Consider the following 27,709-nt stretch of genomic DNA (forward strand, 5'->3'; position numbering starts at 1 on the left):
AACAGCAAGTGAACAGACTTGCCGACAGATCAAGTGGAGCACAAGTGAACAGGGAAGGATACACGTGAGCCTGATCACTTGCCCTTCAAGTGTCATTCGTCACTTGTAGCTTGGCTCTTAGTCCTCATTTCCTGCTCTCTGATTTCATTCAAGCAGATTCATCAGCAAAGTGTCTATTGCTGAAGCTGTGTTTGTCCTTCTAATTCCTCCACTGGAAAAGAGACATATGTTAGTCTTCTAAAAACAACATCAAATTCAGCTTTGAGACCTTTTATTTAAAAGCAGGCATAAATAAATGTGGTGGGGGAAAGTAGACAAAATGGCAACATTAATAAAATTCTCTCATTATAAATGCACATTGGCACTTGTGTTGCTGTTTAACATAAATAATAATCCCCAAATTATTTATCAATCAAATCCGCCTGAAGGCATGTTTTTATTTGATTTCAGACTAATCAGTTTTAGAGTGTTAGAAATTACAATTGCTGATAAAGTCCATCTGTTTAGTGAAAAGATCTAGAAGTGCTGTTTGTTTGATAAGAATTGATGCAGTAGTTTTCTCTTAAATCACTAAATCATAGGTGACCAAGATCTGAGTCCAGTAGCACCTTAAAGACTAGTAACATTTTCAGGGTACAAACTTTCAAGAGTCAAAGCTCCCTTCATCAGATATGAAGCTTTGACTCTCAAAATCTTACACGCTGAAAATATTGTTAGTCTTTAAAGTGCTGCTGGACTCATGTTGGTCAGGCCTCACCTGGAGTATTGTGTGCAGTTCTGGAGGCCTCACTTCAAAGAGGATGCGGACAAACTGGAACGGGTGCAGAGGAGGGCAACTAGGATGATCGGGGCCTGGAAACCAAGCCCGGCTACAAGGAAAGACTGGGGGACCTGGGAATGTTCCATCTGGAGAAGAAGAGGTTGGGGGGAGACATGATTGCTCTCTTTAAGTATTTAAAAGGCTTAGAGGAGGGAAGGGAGCTGTTCCTGTAGTTAGCAGAGGATAGGACTTGAAACAATAGGTTTAAACTACAGGAGGGAAGGTACCAGCTGGATGTTAGAGAAAACGTCTTCATGTTAAGCTGCCTTGGGATGTGGTGGGTTTCCCCTCATTGGCAGTCTTCAAGGAGCAGCTGGATGAATTCTTGTCGGGGACGCTTTAAGCTGTTCCTGCACTGAACAGACAGTTGGACTAGATGGTCAGTAAGACTGACTTGGCGTTCCACCGCAGACCAACATGACTACCCACCTTGAACTAAATTATAGGTTGACACATTTTGCATACAAGCTGTTAGATGTATAGCATCTTTGATACTTCAATAAGGGCCAAAATTGTATGTTACATTGAAGTTCCATAACTGCAGTGCCTGTTGTTTAATTTGCCAGTGAGGGTGGGCATAATGCTTTCTTGTGTCCTGTTTCTCTGATCAAAAATGATCCCCCCCCTAAGTCATTAGATAAAGCAGGGAAAAAAGATAGACAAAATATGGACTCTGTTCTCTGATGGGGCGTAAAGTGGCCCAAATGAAAATACTCATTTGGAATATGAGTTTATGGAGAACATTAACCCACCTCCCCTAGTGCCAAAGTCCTATCACCTCTCAGTGGCTGGCTGATTCTGAGGCTGCTTCTGAAGTTTCAGTCAGGGAATTCCAAAGTGACATGAAGTTCAGCCCTGATCCTCCTAGTTATTAACCTTAGTTAATTAGCCATGCACTTACATATTATGGTGTGATAGATCATCCCCCCCCCCTTCTTTAAAATTCATCTCAGTTTAAAACTTGGTGGCTTTTTCCATATATGTGATGGGTTCAAGCATCTGGTTCCTGATTCTGGAGAGCATTTAAGATACCAACAATCAGCATAAAATCAGAATATCAATGTTATCTACTGTGGTCTGGTCATTTGTGGAGGAAGATTGTTGGTATCACCAGCACTTCAAAAAATGCCTGTGTGTGTGCTCATGACGTCAGACAGGGAATGTATGGATATTTATTCTACTGCAGGGAAGCAGAGTATGGATAATTCTACCAAAAAAGAAGATATTCATGTCAAGTTTGGAGAGCTACAGATATAAAAGCCAGTTTGGTATAGTGATTAAGAGTGGCAGGACTCTAATCTGGAGAAACGGGTTTGATTCCCCACTCCTCCACTTGAAGCCAGCTGGGTGACCTTGGGTCAGCCACAGCTCTCTCAGAGCTCTCTCAGCCCCACCCTCCTCACAGGGTGATTGTTGTGGGGATAATAATAACATACTTTATAAAACGCTCTGAGTGGGTGTTAAGTTGTCCTGAAGGGTGGTATATAAATTGAATGTTATTATTACAGAGGAGTGTTTCATGATGAAATTCAGTGAGCAGTTTCAACATTGTACGGCTTATACTATATCCTATATAGTGCATGTCAGGATCTGATCCCAGTCTTGGGTGTTGATGCAGCAAAAGATACTGTCCCTGAAGCACAGCTTGTCTGTGTGAAGGAAGCTTGCATGTGTGAAGGAAACTGCTGACAGCATTTGTCAGTGACTTAATTTTTAAGTGCTCATCTGATGTTTCTAGATACATTTCTGTGCATAATTTTTTTTTTCTCTGCCACAGATGCCTGGGGTATTATGTCACTTTAATAGCAATAGTACAAAACTTTGTTTACGTTGCTTTCACTTTAGCAGTCTCTTAGGATAGAACTGCCCAGCTGATAACCTCCTCTCTGTCTCATAAATATTCACCGACTTGAACTGCATGGTATTTTGCTATGCCTAGGGGGGTCTTGCTGACTGTCTGTCTCCTTAGCAATTACCATATCTGATCAGATCACTGGTCTGTTCAGTTTGTCAGCAGCCTACTGCTTTGCTGCCGTTTATTTATGGTAATCGGGGGCTTGTATGGTGCACAGCAGTGTTTGAATACATTTGGATTTTCTCAGTGTATGAGGAATGGTTGCAAAGTCAAGGCTGAGGTTGTTTCCACTCTCTATTGATCTAGAGTCTGGTTAGCTTTCCCCCCCTCAGGATCCCCAGCATGGCAAAAAGCTGTTGGAAAGGAATAAAAATCACAGTTACAGATCATTGAATAGATAGCAGCAATTATTTACCAAGTAATAGATTATTTTTCTTGCCAGCTAGAATTATTCTAACAGCCCAGTCCTGATTCAGTTTATTCAAGAAGGCTGTTGATTTCAATGGGGCCTATGAGAGTATGCATAGGATTACAGTTTGAGTTTATTTTTCTTGATCTTTGTAACTTTTCTCCCTTATAAAAATTTGAAATGTATGACTCATTAATACTAACTATTAAAAGTTATAAAAATAATATCTGCTAGCCATTTTTCAACACGAGTGGCATATAGGCATGTCCATATCAAAGAACCAATTAATTTCTTTTTTAAAAGGCTCTAATTAGGGCTGAGAAGATGGTTGGGTAACATTTACTTGACCAGTCAGTTGATAACACTTTGTATTGTATCACAGTCAGATATTTCAAGAAGAAACTAAGCTTGCATCTCACCTGTATCTTTTTATCACTTAATCAAGAGGAAAGGGTGCCTAGCTGCTTCATCATCTCCCTCTGCCCTCACAAGCCCAGGGACGTTGCTAGGATGGGGCCAGTGAGTTTGCTGCCTCACTTGGAGCTCTGGTTTGGCAGACAAACAAGCAGTCACCCTGGATGTTACAATCTGGCAGCCATCTTCCCACAATTTTCAAGCAGTATTCTTGAATACAGATACTCACCTGTATGTGTGGACGCCCATCTCCTCCTGTGATTATGTCATTTCCGGCATGACCCAGAAGTCACAAGTTGCAACAGGGGCTGATTCTTTAAAAATGGAGCCAATTTTTTAAAAATCTCCCTGCAACCTGTCATGTCCGGGTTATCCCTGGAACCACATAATCAGCAGAGGATGTGTGCTTTTTGTGCATGTGTCTACCAGCTTGCATCCCTGGTTCCCAGACCCCTTTTCCCCCTGTCGGCCAGTCAGGTGAGCAGTGGCAGGGGGCAGTAGTCAGTGGGGACTGGTTTATGGGGAACTGCACAGATGTGTGGCCAGCCCCATGGATTATCATCTCAAGAGGACTGTTAGGGATCCCCAGTCTTCAGAGAGGGATATGTAAGCCTATCTTTGCTTGATCTTGCACTGTTGTGTAACCATCACCCTGCTTATAACATCTTGTTAAACTTTAATAAACTCCATTGTTGTCACAAGCAATCCAAACTCCAGTTTGGTGTCGTGGTTAAGAATGGCAGGATTCTAATCTGGAGATCCAGGTTTGATTCCCCACTCCTTTGCTTGAAGCCAGCTGGGTGATCTTGGGTCAGTCACAGCTTCTCGGAGCTCTCAGCCCCCCCCCCCCTCACAGGGAGATTGTAACGAGGACAATAATAACACACTTTGTAAACCACTCGGAGTGGGTGTTAAGTTGTCCTGAAGGATGGTGTATCAATCGAATTTTGTTGTTGTTATTCTTGGGTATCCTACAAACCTAAAAGCAGAGTCTGACAGGCCCTGACTGTAAAGTAGGACCCTGCTCATATCAATGTGTTAATTGGCTGATATCCTATTGAGGTTTTCTCTTCAAGTATTGGTACTTCCCTGGAGGGAATGTTTAAAACCATTTAAAAATTGCTTTTCTGGTTCAGGGTCTTATGGATGGTATCAGACTCATTTTACGATACTGAATAGTGATAATTTGTTGGCCAGGAAGCTAATCTTTTCCCCAACAAACCTAGTGAGATTAACTGCTTGCCTTATACCCAGTTCTTATCTTGCCCTTTGCTGATTCATTTTTCATGTGTAAGAAGGTTCTGCCTTGTGAAATTTTTTCCCTCCATAATCACGTGCTTTCTTTTGGTAGTATTCGGAAACTTTTGTTTGCAATCTTCTTCCTGCTCATCCATTTCTAGCATGATATGTTTGTCTGGAAGTATAAAGAACAGCAAGTCACATAGGAGAACATTCCTTAATTTAAATGGCTTGCTTAGAAATGGCACAGGTGGCTTCATGCTCAAAGCAGAGCCTTCTTGTAGTTCAAGGCCTCTCTTTCTAATCTTGCTATGTTAGTGTGAGTGCCCACGCTGCCCGCTTTACCAGGTCTGCCCTCCGCCATAATGACCTTCGTGGGGGAGCTCTCTGCCTCAGATGGGGGTAGGAGAGGAGGTTGAAGTCACCCGTTTCCTCCTCCTGCCCTGCTGTGCTGTGACTCTCTCACCCTCTCTCTCTCTCTGTATAGCCTTCAGTCACACCAGCCATCTCTTCCCTGGCTTCAGTGGGAGTGTCCTTTTTATCCACCGCCCCCCCCCCACCACAGCCAGTTCCCCAGCTGCCCTAATTCCCTGGCCTTTCCCCCTCCTGGCCAATGCATTGGCCTTGGTCCCCCTCTGGCCTACCCTTCAGAGCCCCAGACCACTCAGGGGCTGGTTCCTTGCCCTTGGATCCCTCTAGCACTCTTCCCACCTCCCTGGCCAGGCCCGCCTTTCCCGGGCTGGACACAGCATCTTCCAGCCTGCAACGAAAGCTGTCATCAGGGCTGGAGGCAGCCACGTCTGGGCCTGTGGCAGCCGTGGCTGCTGTGCACTCGTCAGCTGAGTGGCGGTGTGGGGTGGCTTCTCCTGGCCCCTCCTGCTTTGGGCCTGCCACATCAGGCCCTGGGGATCCTCACCCGACAGAGCCACGAAAGCCATCATTGAGGCCAGAGGCAGCCATGTCTGGGGCTGCTGCGGGTGTTGCTGCTGCACCGCTCTGCTCATCAGCTGAGTGGCAGTACAGGGTTTCTTCTCTGGGCCCCTCCTACTTTGGGGCATCTGTCCCCACTGGTTGACTAGGGGCTGCCTTCTTCCCAGGTGAGCCCAGTTGCTGTGTTGAGGGTCTTCCCTGGGGGGTTCTTCCACCAAGAGGGTAGTATTGATGGGGCCGGACAGTTAGTAAGAACTGTGATGTGTAGTTGCTGCAGTGTAGGGGGACCCCAGACCCAACTCAGGTTTCCTCAGCCATACAGCAGTTAAAAAGTAAAGGGCTGGTAAATAATAAAGGAGAGGCCAAATGGCCTCAGAATGCCTCCATGGGGGGCTTCTCCCTCCCCATTCAAGCCATTTTCCTGTGTCATAATAGCATGGGAGGGAGGTTTTTCCTGTTTTTCCTGTTTCACATCTATAGAATACTCCTTGTGGAGCAGAAAAAATAGGGGGGAAACCTCTCTCCCATGCTATTTTGACAGGGGGAAACAGCTTGAGGGGGGAGGGAGGAGCCTTTCCTCTCCCCATGGAGCATTCTGAGGCATTCTGGGCTCTCTTTTATTTTTTAACAGCTATTATTGAAAGCTGCAAGGAACTCAAGACCCAACTCTTTAAAAACTTGCACATTTGAGGGGCAGGAAGGCCGTTTTCGGCCTCCTCCGCCGCCCTGCAGGCCCATGCAGCAGCGGAAGAGGCCAAAAATGGCCTTCCTGCCCCTTGTGGGGGGAGGGGGAGGATGCCACAGGACCGCAGGGCGGCTGCGCGAGGTAAGTGTGGGGCTGGGGCTGGGGGGTGGGGGCTGAGGTTTGGGCAGTTTAAAGGGACCTGCCGCTTGCAAGTGGCAGGAAAAGTTTATATGGCCATTTCCCTGGCGAAATGGCCATTTAAACTGCCTCTTTAATACAACCCAAACAAACCAGTAGACCAGTTCGTGGAAGTTCGTGGAAACGAGCTTCCACGAACCACTGGTTCGCAAACCACGAACTGGCCAAGTTCGTGCTTTTTTTGGGTTGTAATTCGATTCATGCCCATCTCTAATTCCAACCCCTCCCAATGGGAAAAAAAGCCCAGAAAAGCCTGGGAAAGAAAACGACAACAACAGGAATGTCAAAAAGGTAAGTGCTGGGTCCCCTGCCATCCCTCTAGGAGGGTTGGGGGACCTGGCATCCCTACTTATATCCTGCCTTCCCCACATGCAGGCTCAGGGCAGCTAACAACAAACATTGAAATACAAAGTTTAAAATACAGATTAAAACAAAGAAAATCAACCAATCAGTCAATCAATAGGCATGAGTACTCATGTCAGCAGCTGTACTATAAATAGGGTTGCCAGGTCCCCCGACTCCCCTGGCGGGAGATCAGGAGTCTGGCACTTACCTAGCTGTGTTCTTGTGTCTCTGTTCATGCACATGCCCTCCTGGGCTTGTGCAATGTTGTCACTTCTGGGAAGTGATGACATCACGCGGATCAAAGGGCAGCCTGGGAGCGCTCCTGCGCTCACCAGGGGGATGAATTGGCCTGCTGCGGGGTGCAATTTGTCCCTAATCAGGCCTGCTGTGGGGTGGAAATCGGGCCGCTGTGGGCATAAGAGCGCCCCCCCTGCCAGCCATGTAAGTGGGGGCAGGGGGGAAGGGTGGTAGCAGGGGATCCCTCGCCCTGGGTGGGGGAATGGCACCCTAATTAAAAATCATAAAATGCAGATATCAAAAAGATGGAGACAGTCATTCTCACGGCATGGTGGGGACACTAGCAGTCAGAAGGGGCATCATCATCATCAGGACTCAACCATAGGTCCGATGGAACATCTCCGTCTTGCAGGCCCTGTGGAACTGTAATAAATCCCATAGGGCCTGGATCTCCATTGGGAGAGAATTCCATCAGGCCAGAGTCAGAGCTGAAAGAGCCCTGGCCCTGGTCTAGGCCAGACGAATGTTCCTCAGGCTGGAGACTACCAGCACTGCTTATCAGCTAAGCGCAAGGCTATCCAGGGGACATACTGGATGAGGCAGTCCCAGAGGCATGTCTGTCAGGTATTCAAGATCTCTAATTTGAGTCAGTATAGCCGGTTAACCATGAATTAGCATATACCCAGCTATATATCTGGTATAGTAATACCAAGTTGCACACCCGTAATTCTTATCTGTTCTTTTTTTTTCAGATGGAGCAAGCATGTGAGGATATAGATCAAATGTTCAGCAATTTATTGGGAGAAATGGATTTGCTGACACAGGTACAGTTTGCTATCTCAACTGCTTGCAAGAACAAGCGCTTCCTGTCTCCCCTTCAGTTCTTTATTGCTCTCAATTTACCAAGAAGATTTGAGACAGCTCTGACTTGGGTTAATTCTTGTTGGAGGCGGGAGCACTGAGGACTTATGGTGGTTTTGTCATCTGTGCTTTCTTTACCAATATACAAGTAAAGCATAGGTAGAAGCAAAGAGGAACTCCCACACCAAGCAGATCCACTGTGTGCTTTCACCTCCCCAGATCCTGCACCCTCAAGGCTATTCTGCCAGCTCACAGCAGTGTCTCTTGCTCAGTGTCTGCTGTATTTAAACAGATCCTCTCTTTGGACACACAACAGCCTCCTCCCTTAGAGGGGAGGAGAGTTGCCTTTCTCTAAGCTATGACAAGTACATTCCTCTTAAGAAAATCAGTATTATTATCCCCTTAGTGTATATGAGAGGCTGAGAGACAGGGGCTTATATAATGAATTATATAAAGCCCTGCTTCAGTGGTTATGGAGATTCCAGGGAAGAGCGAGTGTCTGGATCTCTCACCTCTGAGGTGTGATGAACAAATAATTTTATCTATGGTCTCATTTTTCTAAACACCAGTATCATGAGGAACTGGCTTTGTATCTCACACATTGTCATTCCTTTCTTTAAAATCATGGGCTAATTTATGATAATTCACTTTAGGGAAGAAATTGAGTGGGAAATCTTCACAGGGTTCCTGAAAAAAAAAATGCTTGCCTGTTTCGGGTAATTCTGCTTTAGCAAGGCCTTTCACAGCAGAATTTTAAAAAATTTTCCAGCAGGGTTTGTGCAGTGAACTGTGCATTGAACAAACCAGTTTATTGTGTATTCTGAATGCAGCCTGAAGTGCTTTTTTCCCGTCTTTCTCAGAGTTTGGACGTCGAAATTGGCCCACCTCCATCTGCCAAAACACCTAATGAAGAATTTAATTTTGCAGTTGGTTTTAAGGATTTAAATGGTAAGTGCTAGCAACTTGTATTGATATAACCAATAAATATTGGGCCTCATCTTGAAAAGATGAATCCAAAAGGCTTAAATAAAAACACAGTCCTAAAAGGTTGCCCTGGAACTACCCTTTGTTGTTTAATATTGTAGTTAATCATTATTATAATATTTTATTTTTATTCCATGCAAATCAAAATCTGATCTGGCATTATATTACAGTCTTCTCTAATGCTGTGCTGAAATAACTTAGGAAAAAGGGCTGCCTTTGTCTCCCATCTCCTTGGTTTAGAGGCCAGTTCTTCAAAGCCATGCCAATATAGTCTGTGGAACACTTCTTAATAACTTTAAGTGTGTTGAAGGCCCTTAAATCAGGAATAATCTCTCTCTTGAATGTGGAATCTATCTTAACAGAATCCTTGAATACACTGGAAGATACCGATTTGGATGCTTTAATGGCTGATCTTGTAGCAGACATCAGTGAAGTAGAAAAGAAGACCACTTTCCAAGATCAGAGGGATGCTTCTCACCGTCAGCCATCTCCCACGACCCTGCCTCCACCAAGTGCCGCTTCCACTTATGATACTCAGTTATATGTCACTGTTGAGAATGACTTGCCACCTCCTCCTGTAGACCTGGCCTTTCACCCTCCCCTGCCACCATCACCCCTGCCGCCACCACCTACTAAATCACTCACACAGGTAAGAAACCTCAGAAAAAACTAATTTTTCAACAACAGAATCTTGTTTTGACTGGTTCTGAGGATATCTGCCCAATAACAAAAGAGATCAGGTTGGATCCAGTGGAAGGGTTCAGCAGAAGCTTTTGGCAAAGGAGACTTTTCCTAACACTCCATTGGCAGGAGGGGAGAAATATAGTAAAATTACTGTTCTCCCCTCTCTGCTGATGCAAGACCCCAGTGGAGGAGAGGGAGGCAGTTTTACTTGATTCCCTCTTGCTGTTGCAGTGCCCTGTGCTGTTGTACATTTTGCTCCTCTCCTGAGCAGTTGCTCAGGGAAGGCAAGGAGAGAAACGTTCCACCAGCTTCTTCCATGAACTCTTCCACTAGATCCAGCCCATTATCTACAAAAGCCAAATAATGGGCTATGATGTGGTGTCGTCAGGATTATTTTTGTAAACTTAAAAAAATTCTGTACATGAACCCCACACATAATAATGCTAGTATAATCCAACTAGTGGGAAACTTCCTCTTGTGCCGGAAGTACCAGATCAGGTACTTCACGCTGAAAGACTGTGACTTATAATAGAGTTCTTAAGCTGAGGCCTCTGAAGGCTCCTGATGCCCATTCAGGTCTTGTTGGAGGGCATAAAATAGAAGAACAAAAAATCGTTGGAGAGGGAGAGACGGATTTTGTGCTGAAGAGGTAAGCAGTTTTTCTTTAAAAAAATTTTTTTTTTAATTGGTTGCGAAATATAACTACATGCAAGTGTGAAACAAGAAGAAGAAAGGGCAATAAGAACAAACCAACTAACATTAGTTATATGCAGTTTCTAAGAATGGTCGAATCCACATTCACCCATTACCCGCAAGTTTATCGGATATCTTCCGTTTGCCTCCAATTCGCGATTTTTTCCTCTTTGTTCACATTCCTGCTTCCAATCCGTCTTTCTCGCGCGTCCCTCCGGTCACATGGCTGCTCAAAAACCGCTTTTTTGGGCGGGACCTTTTTTTCCCCGCCCATTTTTTAAAATTTTTTTGAGCGCACTTTTCCATTATTTTGATCTTGCCTTATAAAGAAACATCATTGAAGATAATGATGCCTCTCTTTCCCCCACTGACAGCACTGATGGCTCTCTCCCGTTTCTTTTTTGGAAATTTGGAAGCATGTGGGAAGCTTTCGTAGGCATTTCCTATGCAGGACAGTTCAGTGCCTGAATTTTACTGAAGTTTCACTTCCTTAGAGTGTCATTATTTCGATATTTCGTAATTTCGATATTACAGTAATATAAAATAAAAAAAATAAAAAACAGTTAAAAAGGAAGTTTCGCGAGTCCGTTCTGAGGATGGATTCACGCCAAAATGATTTTTCAGACTACCAGATTTGATTCAGAAACAGCATAATCAATAAATCCAATGCTATGAAGTCAAAAACAGTCTTTTGCAGACTACGGAGCACTTGCAAGTTGAATCAGCCAATAGGAATTCTCGGAACGGCCGGAAAGACAGGAAAGGGGGTGGTTTTTAAAAAAACCGCGTAAATTGCGCATTGGCCCGTTCACGGCCACCGTGAAACTCCCGTTGAAAACCTGTGACCACATATTCGGGAGAAATGCGAATGAAATGCGTCTGTTTAATGAGGTAATGTGACCGGCACTCGGGAATGCGGGGAACATGCAACTTAGAATGAGTAATGTGGATTCGACCAATGTTACAGAGTAAATATGATACCACTTATACCAAAGGTTGGAAGTTACATCAACAAAATGAAATACCTTAATGTATTAGTTCCTTAACAATTCATGGAAGGATTTATCAAACCGTAATCCATCAGTAGAGTTTAGTTTCTCAATATATTTCAGAATGGGGAGCCAAGCTTTAGGTAGCAGTTTTTCAATGTGTCTTCTTAAGCTCCGAAGTAGAGCTGTTTCCCCATGTCTTAAAAATAGTGCCCCACTCGCAGAATGCTGGTGTCTCTTTCGCGCCATTTCTGACGCCATGAAAATGGAATCACAACTGCCTGCCTCGGTTTTGGAAATGGTGACATCAGAAATTGCGCAAAAGAGCCGCCAGTGTTCAGTGAGTGGGGTGCTATTTTTAAGACGTGGGGAACCAGCCCAGCTTCCCTCTTCAGCAGTGCAAGAAGATGCCATGAAAACCACAGAGAATGGGTTCCAAAGCAAATGGGGAAGAGAAACTTTCAAGTAAGTGGTACGTGAGTATGGGAAAGTTTGCATCCAAATGGCAATGATTCTGTGTTGAGAATTTTATGCCACTGCAAGTGCAGAAACATTCAGTGACAACAAAGTGTCCACAGAGGGGCTATCATATGCAGTTTTCTCAGTCTTCCCCTTGAAGCAGGCCTTCTCTTACCCATGACCTGGCTGGAGGCTGTTTTACTATTTTTTAAAGAAAAAATCACTACTTTTTATATGGTACGGCAACTATTGATTTTATTTTTAAGGCTAGCAAGCAATTGTCAGATGTCACAGTCTGGAAAATGGCAACCACAAAGGGATGATGACAGGAAAATGATACTTATGTGGACAGGAGGTAATGCATACCTTTCCATCCAGATAGGGTACTAGCCTGCTTGGACTATGATCTTTCTGGAAAGGTTGTAGAAATCCAAGGGAAAGCTAGAAAGTGGACAACTGGAGGATAATGATATCTGGTTGCTCTGGAAAACACCACTCCAGTTTGGAAACCAAGATGTAGCCAAAGTGCAGTGTGGATGCAGCCAGACAGAACTTTCCATGTGACAGCTGTGAGATAAAAAAATAATACTGTGCTCCACAAAAAAATGAGCAAAAGTTAATAGGAACAAAGTTTTTTGATGCCATTTGTGTGTCTCTTAAGTTCCTGTAATGGTGGGTGTGTAGACCTTGTTGTAGGAAGGGAAGTTGGGATAGCCTTTTGTACTTCTTGTTTTCTTAAGGTGGTGGTGTACAATCTCCTGTTAGACACAAAAGACAAAAATGAAAATATGAACGAAAGGCTTAAGATTGCAGCTGAGTTGCTTTTTAAATAAGGGATTTAAGATGTTCCTCTTCTTCTTTATTGCAGGAAGAACAAGAAGCACAAGCAAAAGCAGACAAGATTAAACTTGCATTAGAAAAACTGAAGGAAGCCAAGGTTAAAAAGGTATCATTTTATTAAATGTTCCATTTCCAGACCTTAAATATGAAAAGCAATCATTCTCGTACAATTGATACGTACCTTGTTTGAAGAAAGGATTGCGAACAGTGTGCTATGTCTTTTTAAGGAGCCAAAACCAGTGGACAGCATGTCCAGATTATGAATATCTTGCAAAAAGAAGCCATGTTGGGCTTGTTAATTTCTGTTTTCTGTGAAGATGTGGTTGCTTTGCTTTTATCATTAGTAATAATGGAAACTGATTGCTAAATCAGGCCATTTTAGTTGTGTAAGGCAGGTAATGCTTCAGTCAGTTGTACAAGAGAAACTCCCAAGCTTATCCTCCAGTTCTTCCAGTTCAGGACCAAACTAGGAGCCAAGCTACAAGTGACGAATGACACTTGCCTGGCAAGTGAACAGACTCACGTGTATTCCTCCCTGTTCACTTGCCATTCACTTGCGCTCTACTTGATCAAGTGGAGAGCAAGTGAATGGCAAGAGAACAGGGAGGAATACATGTGAGTCTGTTCACTTGCCAGGCAAGTGTCATTCGTCACTTGTAGTTTGGCTCTAGATGTTACGTTTTGGGGCAAGTTGTGTCTGGGTTTCCCCGATCCAATTCGCATTCCCTGCAATCACACATCAGCTACAGGGAATGTCATTTTAAGGTTCAGAAGGAGTCTTTTTTGGCTTGGAAACGTGGCATAGTGCTTTCCCACACACCACTTTCAGAAGTTGAAACAGTACCCCCCCACACACACACGCAAGGAGTTACTTACATAACTTTAGAGTGCCACATGCTCAAAATGCCTCATGTGCTGCTCCAGTTATGTAAATATCATTCTGTATGATATGTGTTATATGTTGCAGCTTCTGAAAACAGCTGTGGGGAAGCAGGAGCCCCTCTTCCCCCACAACTCCCCCCCAAAGTAGCATCTAGTTTGGCCCTCAGTCAATCGTGTTTTTCAGAGCTTTTCCCCCACCCAGTTTTATAATATATTTTATTTGAAAAACAACTAATAAGAAAAACATAGTGATAAGAAACAAAGAATTCTATAACATAGTTATATAAATCAAAGATAACTAAAAATAACAAAATATATAAACTACAAAATGTTTCTCCCCTTCATCTCCTTTTCCAGAGCTTTTTCTGAGGGAAAATCCTATCCTGCAATAATTCAGTTTTTAGACAGTGATTTCCTCCTCCACTTTAAAAAAAAAAATCGCGCTGCACATGCCTGTGGTAGTTAAAACTGAAGCCCAAACACAAGCATCCACCAAATCTCTATTCTTGATGTCCTTTGAAATGATTACAGTGACACCAAAGGCTTTAATTTTTGGACTTCTGTGTTTTGACAAGTTAAGCAAGATATTTGGCATAAAATGTATTTGTTCAAGTGCAAGCCTACTGTATTTCCCTCAGAAGAACTTTTCTCAGAAAAGCCTTATCATTCAGTGCAAATTAGATGCCTGCTGCCTCCTTGTCTCTGTTTCTATCAGCCTGCTGAGGTTGAGAACAAGTGAAGTGAAAACGACGTTTGAGGGGCAGGGGAATAGAAAGCCGGAGGAGTCAAAGCAAGGGAAAATCTGAGTTCAGCCATTCACCCAATCCCTTAATTTATCAGTCAACTGAATCAGAATGAGTTTTAAAAAGGGGAGGAGCCCTCAGTGTGATGCAATCCCACTTCCTTTTCCTGAGTCTGTTGCTCTTTTCCAGCCAGGTCAGTTATTAAAATATGGGATCTGTCAGTAAGAAATGGCTAATCTTTGTTTTGTTTTTATTCTCCGAATGAAGTCCTTTAGACAATTGACCAAACCTTGTTTTTAACACACAATACACCTCACTTTGTCTCTCTACAAGCTTGATCTTCCATAAGCAGTGATTACTTTTGTGTGGACAGCCCTGCACTTTGGCTCTTAAGCAATCATTATTATCTAATTCTGAACTGGGCCATAGGGTGTGGATCAAAAAATCCACTCAGCAGGGCTGGGAACAGATAGGGTATTGTTCTATAAATGTGAAGGGAGTTCCAGGTTTGCAGAAAAATCTGAAATCTAAAAAACACACATGAGAGGGGGTAAAAAACCCAAATAGTATGTGCAATTTCTGTAGCTTTATGAGACAAAAGCCCACTGAGATCTTCCTAGATGTTCTGAGATCTCATGACCATTTGAGAGGCTGCTAGGCAACCACAACAGGACTGCAGAGCCTTCAAAGCCTTTCAGTCAAAGATGCAGAGGAGTTAGCCATGTTAGTCTGTGGTAGCAAAATCAAAAAGAGTCCAGTAGCACCTTTAAGACTAACCAATTTTATTGTAGCATAAGCTTTCGAGAATCAAGTTCTCTTCGTCAGATGCATGGAGGGCAAAAAGAAACTGGTCAGATATAGAGGAGGAGAGCGGAGGGCGAAGAGAACTGTGATTCTCGAAAGCTTATGCTACAATAAAATTGGTTAGTCTTAAAGGTGCTACTGGACTCTTTTTGATTTTTCAGTCAAAGGAGAGGGAGGCTGAAAAGATAAAAGCAAGAAGGAAGCAGGAAAGGAGAGAGACAGAGAAGCGGAACAGAAAAAGTTAGGTAGGTGGGAGAGAAGAAAAGGGGAGAGGCTGCCGAAGGGAAAGAAGGAGGAAAAGGTGAAGACTGGGCAGGCGGAAAAAGGTGGGGAGTGCAAAGGAAAGGACTTAGAGAAGGGGAGAGGAAATTGTAGTTGCAGTGGGAAGAGAGAGAGAAAATAGAGCAGGGAAGGAAATGGATTTGGGAGGGAGTCTTCATGAGTTCCCCATTTGCCTTTTATATATTTCCAGTCTTGGGAACTTCCTCTTGAAAAATGGAAACGGCTGCCTCCTCCATGACTTGTAGAAATTGGTGATTTTATTTTAAGCATTGATGACAAGTAGTTTTTATTAATCAATGCAAATACTTTTTATTAATTCATTCAGTTGTCTTACTTTTCTTCAGTTTAAATGGATTCAAAACATAATTGACTATAGTAACCACTAAGGACTAATGCACACAAACCTTCCAGGCACATGGCTATTGTCTTAAATATGATCACAGGTGCAACTTCTTAGCTGTTTGCACTGCTGAACTCAGCAAATAAAAGTTAATGATGGAGTGGGAGAACAGATTGGTTCACTATATGGCAAGTGCTTTACACCAACAGCACGCCATAAACTAGGGGCCACTGTGAGTTTAAAATAATGTTTATGCTGTTTAAAAACACATCACCTGTGCTGCAGAGATGTATTGCTGTATTTAAGAAAAGCTAAAATGACATTAGAGAAGGATATGCATGCACAATCTTTAAATCTAAAAATAAATAGAGAAAGAGGGTCATTGCTAATGCTATGGGTTTAATATACCACAAAGGATGTAAAAACATTGCAACCATATTTCTAGGCTGTTAAACAACTGTGGCCAGATACTACTTCCCCTTTTTAAAAAGCATACTGTAGATTATTGATACCCAACATATTTTCTTAATATTCTGTACTACAACCAAAGAAAGGAAATGAAAGTATGCATTTTAAATTCTTAAACCTTCTTGTTTTTCAAAGGGCAAAATGAAGGTTTGTCCTTCCTGATTTCCTCCAGAAAGGTTCTCTGTTTTTGCAGACATTTTAAAATTAGACTTCATGAGCACTGTAGCAGTTTTCCTGACCTGGAACTAGCTCTTGAATAACTTGACTGTTTCTTGTAGTTTTCTCCCCATATCTGTCTGTAACTATCTCAAAGACCATTTCTGTTGAACATATTTTCCTCTTTCTTTCTTATTTATTGGATATAGTCACATTGCAGTCCTAAATGAAGTTACTTCCTTATAATCTTAGTGACTTAGAAGAGTATAATTCTGTCTAGAATGGCACTATTTATCTCTCTGATACTGAAAGCAAGTAGTAATTGGGGACCAGTTTCATTGGGTGCAGTGAAGATGAACACAATAAATGTAAATCATGTTGCATGTGAGCTACATCCAATGGCTCCCTTCTACCAAGAAGGAATCTCCTATCAGAGGAAGGCTACTTGCAACTCTGGAACTCCCCCCAGAGAGACTCACTTATTCCCTTCTATTGCTGTCTTCTGCCTGTGGATGAAGATTTTTTTTGTTCCCTTCTTTCTGCTTGTTTTAATTGCTTTTTAATGTTTTTGTATGTGTCTGTTAGCTTTGGTTTTAATTCTTTGATTATGCATTTTGTTTGGCTTTAACAGTTGTTAAGACATGTTATTATATATGTTTTTGATCTGTTAGCTGTAGGGGCTGCCAGTCCTCCAGTTGGGGTGAGGAATTCCCCACTCCCAGCCTCTGCCCCTGCCACAACTCACCTGGCTGGCGGGGAGGAAAGGCCCTGGAGAACAGGCCCAGGAGGCAAAAAGTCTCCCAGGTCAGCGTGCAGTGGGTGCGCTCCCCACAGGCACGATGACATCACTTCCAGAAGTGACATCATGCCTGCCAGAAGCACACGCATGAGAAGGACACACAGCTAAGTGCCTCTCCTCCTCCTACTGAGAGGTTAAGGGGACCTGGCAACCCTAGTTAGCTGCCTGGTGACCCTGATGAGGGCAGAAAAGTAGGGTATAAATTTTATAGACAAACTAAATAGAAATAAGTCATTTGATCTAATCCCTAGCATCTGGCAAGTTGATTCTGCCTCAGCAAAATTTTAAAGTCAGTATTTCAAAAGATATCCACATAATGCAACACTTTTAACTTTAAATTGCTGTCAGACTTTGAATTGGTGCAATAGTTTTCTTCATCTCTAAGGGCAGGATCTAACTAACTTTTCAGCTGGTGTAAAAGGAAGGAGAGGGTCCCCCTTGACCACCAAAAACGGGTATGCTGGTGGTCATAAGACTTATGTGGAAAAAAGACGTGAGAGACAGAATCTGAAGTAAGGAGGGGGAATTAGGAAGATTGTGTGAAAAATCTAGCTGGATCCAGCCCTATGAGAGCATAGAACATCTAATTGGTAGGAAGAACAGTGAAGGCAGTAGAATTCATTTCCAGGTAGAATGCTTGGAATTCATTTTATGTAAGGTTGCTATTGCAATGGATTAGCAAAATGGCAGCTTCATCTGCAGCAATCAGGAAGTGACACCATTCATACCAGTAAGCATTCGAGCCTGCTCACATTTGCAGATCAAGCTTTGGTTAAAGAAACAGGCACAGGGGTTGGATTTTTTACAAAATGGCAACCCTGTTTCTGTGTACGCTTAACAATTTATGAGAGAGAGAACAAGGAGACAGGATCTTTACAGGATGTTTCACCATTTTTTCCCAGTTACTCCTAATCCAAAGCATAAATTAGTTCTTAGAAATGGAAAGAAAGGGGTAGTAGGGGGGTTATTTGGTAATGTTCCCAAGATATATTATTTTCCCAGTCCAATTGTGGGTACATGATGTGTTTAAATCAATAACACTCTGCTGTCCTGATCTCTTATCAGCCCAGACAGATTCTTGACCACTCTAGCCTTTCAGTCAACGGTGAAATTAATGGACTGATCTATTATTCTCTCCCCAGCTTGTTGTCAAGGTGCACATGAAAGATAACAGCACAAAGTCACTGATGGTGGATGAGCGGCAAACGGCACGCGACGTCTTGGATAATCTCTTTGAAAAAACCCACTGTGACTGCAGGGTGGACTGGTGCCTTTATGAAATATACACAGAGCTACAAATTGGTAAGTTGCACAGTTCTAACATTACATTTACTTCAGCAACTTGATGGTGCTGCATCAAGTGACATTTTGCTGCCACTCTCTCTCTCCTTTGTACTACATCAGTTTCAGTTTCCTAGGTCTAGTGAGTTACAGGCCTGCTAAGGGCTATGTGTGTGTGTGTGCCTGCACATGTGTGTACACCATTTGTGTACAGCCCAGCACTGGAGAAAATGAGAAGTATATCAAAATGAGGAATGCTATTATTAAAAAAATCTGAGAAATCTCTGTTTTGGAAAAGCTGCCTTTGATTAGCTTTAATATTCAGGCACTTAGAATGATGTTAGGCTATTCCTTGGGACCTTTTTTTGGTCAGAAATTGTCTTTGTTAATTACTGAATTTAAAGACTAGGAATGTGCTCTGAAGAATGTCTGTGCATGAATAAAACAGTATTACCATTTTGGTTTCTCTAGAAAGATTTTTTGAAGATCATGAAAATGTGATTGAGATCTTATCAGACTGGACTCGGGACACTGAAAATAAGGTTCTGTTTTTGGACAAAAATGAAAAATGTGCTGTGTTTAAAAACCCTCAGGTAAAGCAGTATGATATAGCAAAACATTCATGTGGCTTAGTTCATATTTTGTTTGCTTTGTGGCCCAGTTCATGAAGATTAATAGCATAAAAAGCCCTCATGCCAAGGATCTTAAACTCTGCCTCATATACATCAGAGAATGTTCATTGGCTACCAAAGAATCTTCCGGATCAGAGCTGAAGTGCATTTTAACACCTACCATGTGTGAAGGAAGGGTCTAGAGTCCGTCTCTTTGCTGGACTGCAGTTTCTTAGTAACCAAGTGGGTAAAACAGTGATGTCATCTCCAATGTGAGATGCTCCACCCCTGGCTCGATACGTTAGTGTCACTGATACATTCAGAACACATGGGATAGCTGTTTCTACCACTTTAATTTGCAGAAGAGGTGTTTGTAGAAGCAATACCTTGATACATTGCAGACAGCTCTCCTGTGTACCCTCTTGTCTGCTGTGTATCCAGATGGAGTGGGAGCACAGCTCATGTTTTGATAGCTCAAAATATTGGCTTGTGCCTGTGTCTTTTGTCTAGCTGCAATATATAACACTGACACTTTCATTCGAAGGGGTGGGAAAGGAGATGATCGTTTTCCTAACTAGAGCAAATTGCAACTTGAGTGTTGAGTTCCCAAAGAGACTTCTGAATTTTGAACAAAAGAAGGTAGTAGCTGTAGGAACGTTGTTTGTTTCTCATGCAAAGACTTTGAGGAATGTGCTTTTCCACTATAATGAAACCATCCTTCAAATATTCCCTTGGGTTCATTTGGAATTAACTTTCAGTACATTAGTGTGACTGCATTATTTATTTGTTCAGAAGAATTTTTATGCCATCTCTCCATTATCTGAGCTTCTAATCATTTGCCCGTTCGAGATATAATATATAAAACTGATGTCTGGTTATGATGTGCATTTCACTGGCATCAAATGATGCATGTAGCCGATGTGGTAGGGCTTGGATGAACAGTGTGATATGGATAGGCATCCAGATTCTTCTTGGCAATACGCATGCAGTCTTACATGCATGGGTTTCCCTTACAGCTTCAGGGAATCACACAACACTCTCTAAAGGTTAAAATTTCAAAGAAGAAAATAGAGCAGGAACAGTGTCTTTTCTCTTTCTGTATGTGGATGATGGTACCCACTGTGGTCTTTGGTATAGAACTTTGGTGTAAAGAACCAAATTGCCACAGTAATTTATTGCCTATGGCCACCCTCTGAATAAACAAGACAAATGGGAAAGATGGGTTCTGAAAAATCATTAAGTTAGAGCACGCAGACAGCTAAATGTGCGGTCACCAATCCAATACTTTTTCTATTTCATAATTCTGCTCACGATTGCTTGTGTGATTTAGCCTTAATCTCTGGGTTTTGATCAAGTGCATCCCCTGATTCTACCATATATCAGCATGCTCTTTGTTTTGCCCAGCAAGACCTTCATGGCAGTGCTGGAGTTCTCTGTCTCTTAATTGTAATTGTCCATCTAAATACAGTGGTTGAATGGATGAAATGCATATTTAAATCCTTAGAAAATGGTTGTTTTTTAAATGGAGGGAAATCCTTATTGTTTTGATCTCCAAGTTTACTATAGCAGCTGTTGCTGGGTAAGCTAGCCATTTACTCCTTCTGTATCAAACTTGAAATGTCTATCTGCCTCCTAGCTAAGAAGAAATTTAACTTAGCAGAACTCGAAAAGGAAATTGCTTTTGATCATTTCTGCATCAAATGCACTGCTTCCAGTGAAGCAGACATCAGCCTAGCTATGTGCTAGTGGGAAAAGCTTACTCCGACTATAGCATAGCAGGATTGGAGTCCAAGGACACTTTAGAGACCAACAAGATTTTATGGGTTTAAGCTTTTGAGAGTCAAAGCTCCCTTCTTCAGATTTCACTCCTGAAAACTTAAATCCCGAAAATCTTGTTGGTCTCTAGGTGTCACCGGATTCAAATCCTGCTGTTTTACTCTGGACCAACACAGCTACCTATCTGAAACTGACTTTAGTATGATTTTCTGTTCCTAAAATAAATGTAGGAAATAGTTAGCATTAGTCATCAAGTTTGGTGGACAAAATCGAGGACACACACTTGTTTAATTCTGTGGCATGGTCATCTGCAGTATATAATAATGATAATGATACTTTATTTCTGTTATGCAAGGTATTGGTGGATGAGTATTGTGGTTCCCCTTGCAGTTACTCTACGAGACAGCTCACCGTTATCCTTTGGCTACTTACCTATTAGATATGCTAACCATTTTGCTAGTTTCTGCAAAAATAAATTGAACTTTGTTTTATTGCAAAATTCTATTTGCTTATATAACATGAACCGTGCAAGTCCGTTTAAAACTTGATTAAGCTATTCTTTTTAGAACAGATATTTTGCAAAACAAAGTTTTTGTCCTTTGCTCACCTCTGATACATGGAAGCATGGCTATTACTCCATTTGTCCATTGGTTATATAGTTTGTTCTCTCAGGAAAATCTCATTGGCAGATGGAACTTGCTGCAGTGATTCAATGAACTGCATTCAATGAACTGGAAGGTCACACGCCCATGACTAAAAGCTAAACCCTTTATTAATCCTATTAATGTGACTGCAACAAGCAGGTTGATGATTGGCAGGCCAAAAGATACATTTTTCAACTGGCTCACTCTCCAGTAGAATAAGGCTGTGACCCTAAGAGCATTTTCTTGGGATGAAGCCCCATTGAAGAAAATAGAACTTCTGAGTAATCCTTTTCAGGCTTGCTCTCTAATTGCTTTATGTTACACTGGACATTGCTCTGACGATTTTTAGCATGTAAACGGGGGTGGTGGTGTTACCTTTAGGACAGGGATATGCAATCGGGCTTTTTACATACAGGCTGCAAATCCTAGATTCCTGGAAGCTATAAGGAAATCAAATAAACCATCCTAGGTTGGTTTCTTTGTTATGGCCAGCTACGATCTTGGAGGCTGTATGCTGTGTACAGAGATAAGGTCGAATCCTTAATTCCCCCCCCCCTTTGAATTTTTGATAGAAACTTGTTTTCATTTTGTACATAGAGCAATGGACCAGAGAATCCAACCCTTCATTACTTAACTAAGTTGATATTATGCAGTGAATAAGGAGGTGCCAGGTGTGGCCAGTCAACAATGAAAATATAGCTAATTATTTCACAGCTGTTTCATTCATTGCACAACAGCCTTCCTGTGCACTGGTAAATGAAGGATGACCTGAAGGAAATAATTGTATCCAGCTCTCCCGTGTCACATTTGCTCAGGAGGAGGTTAGAATTAATCAAGAAATATTAATGCTGGATACTGTCTGATAGAGATTTTTTTAAAACAAAAAACTTTTACTTTGGGCTACCATAACTTCTGTTCCCTGCACCTTGTATAATACAAGACAATGACTGAAAAGAGTGGGATATATCTTATGAACAGTGGTTGAGCCACTATCCATTCCACAGATCATAAATTCAAGTAGTTCAGTAAAATAATGCCCATAATGTAGAATGTCTGTTTTGAGAATTGCATCTTTACTTAACGGAGAGATCAATAAGGATCATAAATGCAAGGAACAGAGAAGAACAGATTGCCTTCTCTGTAAGCAAATTATTGCTAATCATTTAATGAGATAAGAGTCAGAGAAAGTGAATATGATTTTTTCCTTTTCCTTTTAAAAAAAAGAGCTTCAAACTTATGCCTGTATTACAGTCCCAGGTGATTCAGCTAATCTGTTAAGTAACCTCAATTCCTTTCCTCACAAAGAGACCAGTTTGTCCTTTGCACGTAAACACAATCATGCTCTCTGGAGCTTTTACATAGTACGATATGAAGCAATGCCAGACAGTTACTGCATAAATTAACTGGTCAGTCAGGCACTATTTCTCTCCAGGGCATCGTCAGAAAGGAATCATTATACTTTTAACTGTGATCTTTAGACTCTTGGAAGTAGTTGACCTCAGAGAGATTTCTTTTTAAGACATGCAGTCTTCTGCACTGGCGCTGTAACTCTGTAGAAGACCACACAATGCTAGCTGTAGAATATACATATACAACATGCCGTGTCCTCCTTCAATCTAATGCTATTTATTAAAGGATGGTGAATGCCAAGCTATTTTGAGTTTCATTGATGGAAGAGTATTGGGTAAACAGCAATACATAATCTGCTGGTAAATGAGATGCAAACACATCTGTCTTAACATGGGTTTGAGAAGCGAATGCCTCTGCCACAGACAACCAGAAACCTCCTTCGTTTTCTTTTCTGTTTGTCAATACCAAAATGTAGTCTACAGTGTTGAGTCTATAGACTCAGGGTGGTCTGTTTTTCTTTTAAATAAATGCTCAAATGTAAATTGCTTGTAGTCAGAGGAAGTTCATTTTTTCCCCATTTAGGTTGTCAGCAGCTGTTTTGAGTTTGTGCAGTAGTGACAGTGATAGGACAAGATTTGGGCTTGTTCACACACACACTAACACACAAAGGCTTCTAGTTCTTTTTGCAGGAGGTATTCAGTTCTTTTGGCACATGTTTCTTGTACAGTCCCCAATGAAAGGAACAGGGACTTCATAAAAGCATAATAATAATAATAATAATAATAATAATAATAATAATAATAATCTTGCAGGCAGGTCCCACTGAAAGTGTTTGGGAATCCCAAGTAAAATGGTTAGTATCAAGTTGGTCACCCTGATTTGGATAGCCCAGGTGAGCCTGATCTCATCAGATCTCAGAAGCTAAGCAGGGTTGGCCTTGGTTGGGAGACCTCCAATGAAGACCAGGGTCGCAGAGCCAGGCAATGGCAAACCATCTCTGTTAGTTTTTTGCCGTGAAAACCCCACAAGGAGATGCCATAAGTCAACTTTGACTTGAGGGCACTCTTCACCACCATCAAGTTGGTCAGGCCCTGCCTATAGTATTGTGTGTGGTTCTGGAGGCCTCACATCAAAAAGGATTTGGAGAAATTGGAATGGGTGCAGAGGAGAGCAACCAGGATGATCAGGGGCCTGGAGACCAAGCCCTATGAAGAAAGACTGAAGGACCTGAAAATGTTCATTTTGAAAAAGAGGAGGTTGCGGGGAGACATGATTGTTTTCTTTCAGTATTTAAATGACTGCCACTTTGGAGAGGGAAGTGAGCTGTTCCTGTTGGCAACACAAGATAAGACCCAAAACAATGGGTTTAAACTACAGGAGGGAAGGTACCAGCTGGACATTAGGAAAAACTTCTTCATGTTAATAGTAATTCAACAGTGGAATCGGCTGCCTAGGGATGTGGTGGGTTCCCCCTCAATAGCAGTCTTCAAGGAGCGGCTGGACAAATACTTGTCGAGGATGCTTTAAGCTGTTCCTGCACTGGGCAGACAGTTGGACTAGATGTTCGGCAAGACCTCTTCCAACTCTAGGGTTCTATTATTCTAAGTTATAAATGCTTTACTTCTGCATAATTAATACAAAATAGTAAAGAGTCCAGTAGCACCTTTAAGACTAACCAGCCACAGTTCTTGAAAGCTTATGCTACAGTAAAGTTGGTTAGTCTTAAAGGTGTCACTGGACTCTTTACTATTTTGCTACTACAGACTAACACAGCTAACTCCTCTGGATCTATGACCATGGAAAGCACTGCATTCAGCCGAATGGAGAGGAAATCCCATCAACCTCATGAAGAAACTGGCACAGATACAAAGATGCATCTGACGAGAACTGTGTTTCTTGAAAGCTTATGCTACAGTAAAGTTGGTTAGTCTTAAAGGTGCTACTGGACTTTTTACTATTTCGCTACTACAGACTAACATGGCTAACTCCTTTGGATAATTAATATAGCATGCCTGCATGGGTATACATTTCCTTTTCTTGAAAAAGCCCAAGTTTAAGGCCCAAGTTTAGGGAAGGGGCTGTGGCACATGGGTGGAGCTTTTGTTTGGAATACAGAAGATCCCACGCTGAATCTCTAGTATCTCCAGTAAGAAATACTGGCTCGTAAAGGATGTGAATGAGCTCTGCCTGAGACCCTGGAAATCCACTGCCAGTCTGAATAGACAAAACTGACCTTTATTTATTTATTTATTTATTTATTTATTCAATTTATATACCGCCCATCCCAGGGGCTCTGGGCGGTGAACAGTTAAAATTGATAAAAACAAAACTAAAATCAATATACAAATAATAAAACAAATTAACAAGGTGCAGTGGTGGGGAGAACCTTCCCCACCCCAAAGGTGGGAGGCCGACATGGCACCGCCCCCTTCAATCACCAAACGCCTGGCGGAACAGCTCTGTCTTACAGGCCCGGCGGAACGATAATATGTCCCGCTGGGCCCGGGTTTCCATTGACAGAGCGTTCCACCAGGCTGGGGCCAGGACTGAAAAAGCCCTGGCCCTGGTTGAAGCGAGGCGGGCTTCCTTAGGGCCGGGGACCACAAGTAAATATTTATTCGCTGATCGGAGCGATCTCCGGGGAACGTACAGGGAGAGGCGGTCCCGAAGATATGCCGGTCCCAACCCACTCAGGGCTTTAAAGGTAAGAACCAACACTTTGAACCTGATTCGGAATTCAACTGGAAGCCAGTGCAGCTGGCGCAGGACAGGTGTGATGTGTGACTGGTAAGGTATACCAGTCAGGACCCGTGCCGCCGCATTCTGGACCAGTTGTAGTTTCCGGATCAGGCCCAGGGGTAGCCCAGCGTAGAGTGAGTTACAGTAATCTAGCCTGGAGGTGACCGTTGCATGGATCACTGTAGCCAGGTCCTGGGGCGTCAGGTAGGGGGCAAGTTGCCTGATCTGACGAAGATGGAAAAATGCAGACTTGGCAACCGCCGTGACCTGGGCCTCCATCGATAGGGAGGCATCCAGGAGCACACCCAGACTCTTTACCACTGGCAAAGTTGCCAGTGGTGTCCCATCGAGGGCAGGGAGCTGGATCCCAACATCTGGCAGCCCCCGTCCCAGCTGCAGGACCTCCGTCTTCACTGGGTTCAATTTCAGCCTGCTCTGTTTCAACCATGCCGTCACAGCCTCCAAAGCTCTGGCCAGATTGTCTGGGGCCGTGTCTGGCCGGCCGTCCATCAACAGAAAAAGTTGGGTGTCATCCGCGTATTGATGACAACCCAGCCCAAACCTCCGCACCAACTGGGCGAGGGGGCGCATATAGATGTTAAATAACATTGGGGAGAGTATCGCCCCTTGGGGAACCCCGCACACCAAAGGGTGACGGGCCGATAGATCTCCCCCGAGCGCCACCCTCTGTCCCCGACCCTGGAGAAAGGAGACCAGCCACTGTAAGACTGTCCCCCTAATCCCCACGTCGGCAAGGCGGCTGGCCAACAAATCATAGTCAACCGTGTCAAACGCTGCTGTGAGATCAAGTAACACAAGCAGCGCTGACCCGCCTCGGTCCAGATGCCTGCGAAGGTCGTCTGTGAGGGCAACCAAGGCTGTCTCCGTCCCATGGCCAGGACGGAAGCCAGACTGGAATGGGTCCAGGACTAGAGCATCATTCAGGAATTCCTGCAGTTGTACCGCCACCCGCCCGCTCAATCACCTTGCCCAGGAACGGGAGGTTCGACACTGGGCGGTAACTGGACGGGTCAGTGGGGTCCAAAGATGGTTTTTTTCAGGAGGGGCCGCACTACCGCCTCCTTGATGGACCAATGGCCTGATTCATTATAAGGCAGCTTTATGTGTTCATGTGTGCTCATTGTATGAACTGTGCACCTCTGTTTTTAACACAGTAATATCACTGGATATTACTGGTCATATTTGATCTGTATAATTGCCATGAATGGTTATTTCACAGAATGAAAGTAGTGAACATAAAATTAAATAATGAAAATATGAGAATATATATTTTGGCAAGGACAATAAAATTCTAGTAAGCGTAACATGCAAGAAACAAAAAAAGACATAAGATCTTTTTATTTATGGGCCTTTCTGGTAGAATGTTTCTGAAGTGTATCATGATCAGGATATTGTAGAGAGAAACGTATTTTTCAAAGCATGTAGCTGGGAATCTATGCCTTATTCCATGCAAATTTTGTACCAGTTTTATCTCTTACCTTCAGCCAACTTTTAAGAATCTGTGGGTGGATATGAGCATCCTTTGTTCTTCCACTAGAAGGTTACTCTTTCCCAGTTTCATCTTGGGGCAAATACCTGGATCAGTCCAATTTTTTATGAGTTTAACATGTATTCAGAAAGCAAAACTTCTAAACACAAGCTGTTCACAATTTTCAGAATATAGTTTGGCCAGACTTCTAAACAAGCTGAACAATGCCGAACACCTGCAAGAGTTCCCTTTGTGGTGGAAAACGTTTGGTTATATGAAATGTAGTATCTGAGCCAATGGAATCAGTAGGAACCAACCAACCTCCTTAAAATGTTAACTGAAATGAAAAATTGTGTTATAATTTGGGCCTTTAAAAATAAATGAGTTTACTTAGTAAAAAACACATTAAGGGCCAATTCTTGCAAGCATTTTGACGTTCAAGTTCTGGCTCAAGTCAGTGCTTCATTTTGATGCTTTGCTTGTCTTGTCACAAATGACTGAAATGTCATTAATTTGAGCCAAAATCTAACATTCTAAAATGAGTTGTGATCTGATGAATGGATAGTCCCTTGAAGAGTTCACATGTGGTGGAGCGTGGGAGAGAAACTTACATGCACTGTCTTGTCATACAAAATAGAAAAGAGTCCAGTAGCACCTTTAAGACTAACCAACTTTACTGTAGCATAAGCTTTCGAGAATCACA

The 27,709-nt window shown here is 42.7% G+C and overlaps 1 protein-coding gene across 1 annotated transcript in view; it reads left to right on the top strand.

The window, feature by feature from the left end:
• APBB1IP (amyloid beta precursor protein binding family B member 1 interacting protein) overlaps positions 1-27,709 on the top strand; it is a 66,794-nt gene that overhangs the window by 13,661 nt on the left and 25,424 nt on the right. The window contains exons 2-7 of the mRNA XM_054992145.1: positions 7,885-7,956; positions 8,854-8,941; positions 9,340-9,626; positions 12,671-12,748; positions 18,259-18,418; positions 18,869-18,990. Coding sequence (XP_054848120.1) covers positions 7,885-7,956; positions 8,854-8,941; positions 9,340-9,626; positions 12,671-12,748; positions 18,259-18,418; positions 18,869-18,990 — 807 coding nt within the window. The remainder of the gene's footprint in view (positions 1-7,884; positions 7,957-8,853; positions 8,942-9,339; positions 9,627-12,670; positions 12,749-18,258; positions 18,419-18,868; positions 18,991-27,709) is intronic.

The sequence above is a fragment of the Eublepharis macularius genome, chromosome 11 (genome assembly GCF_028583425.1).
Source record: "Eublepharis macularius isolate TG4126 chromosome 11, MPM_Emac_v1.0, whole genome shotgun sequence".
NCBI lineage: Eukaryota > Metazoa > Chordata > Lepidosauria > Squamata > Eublepharidae > Eublepharis > Eublepharis macularius.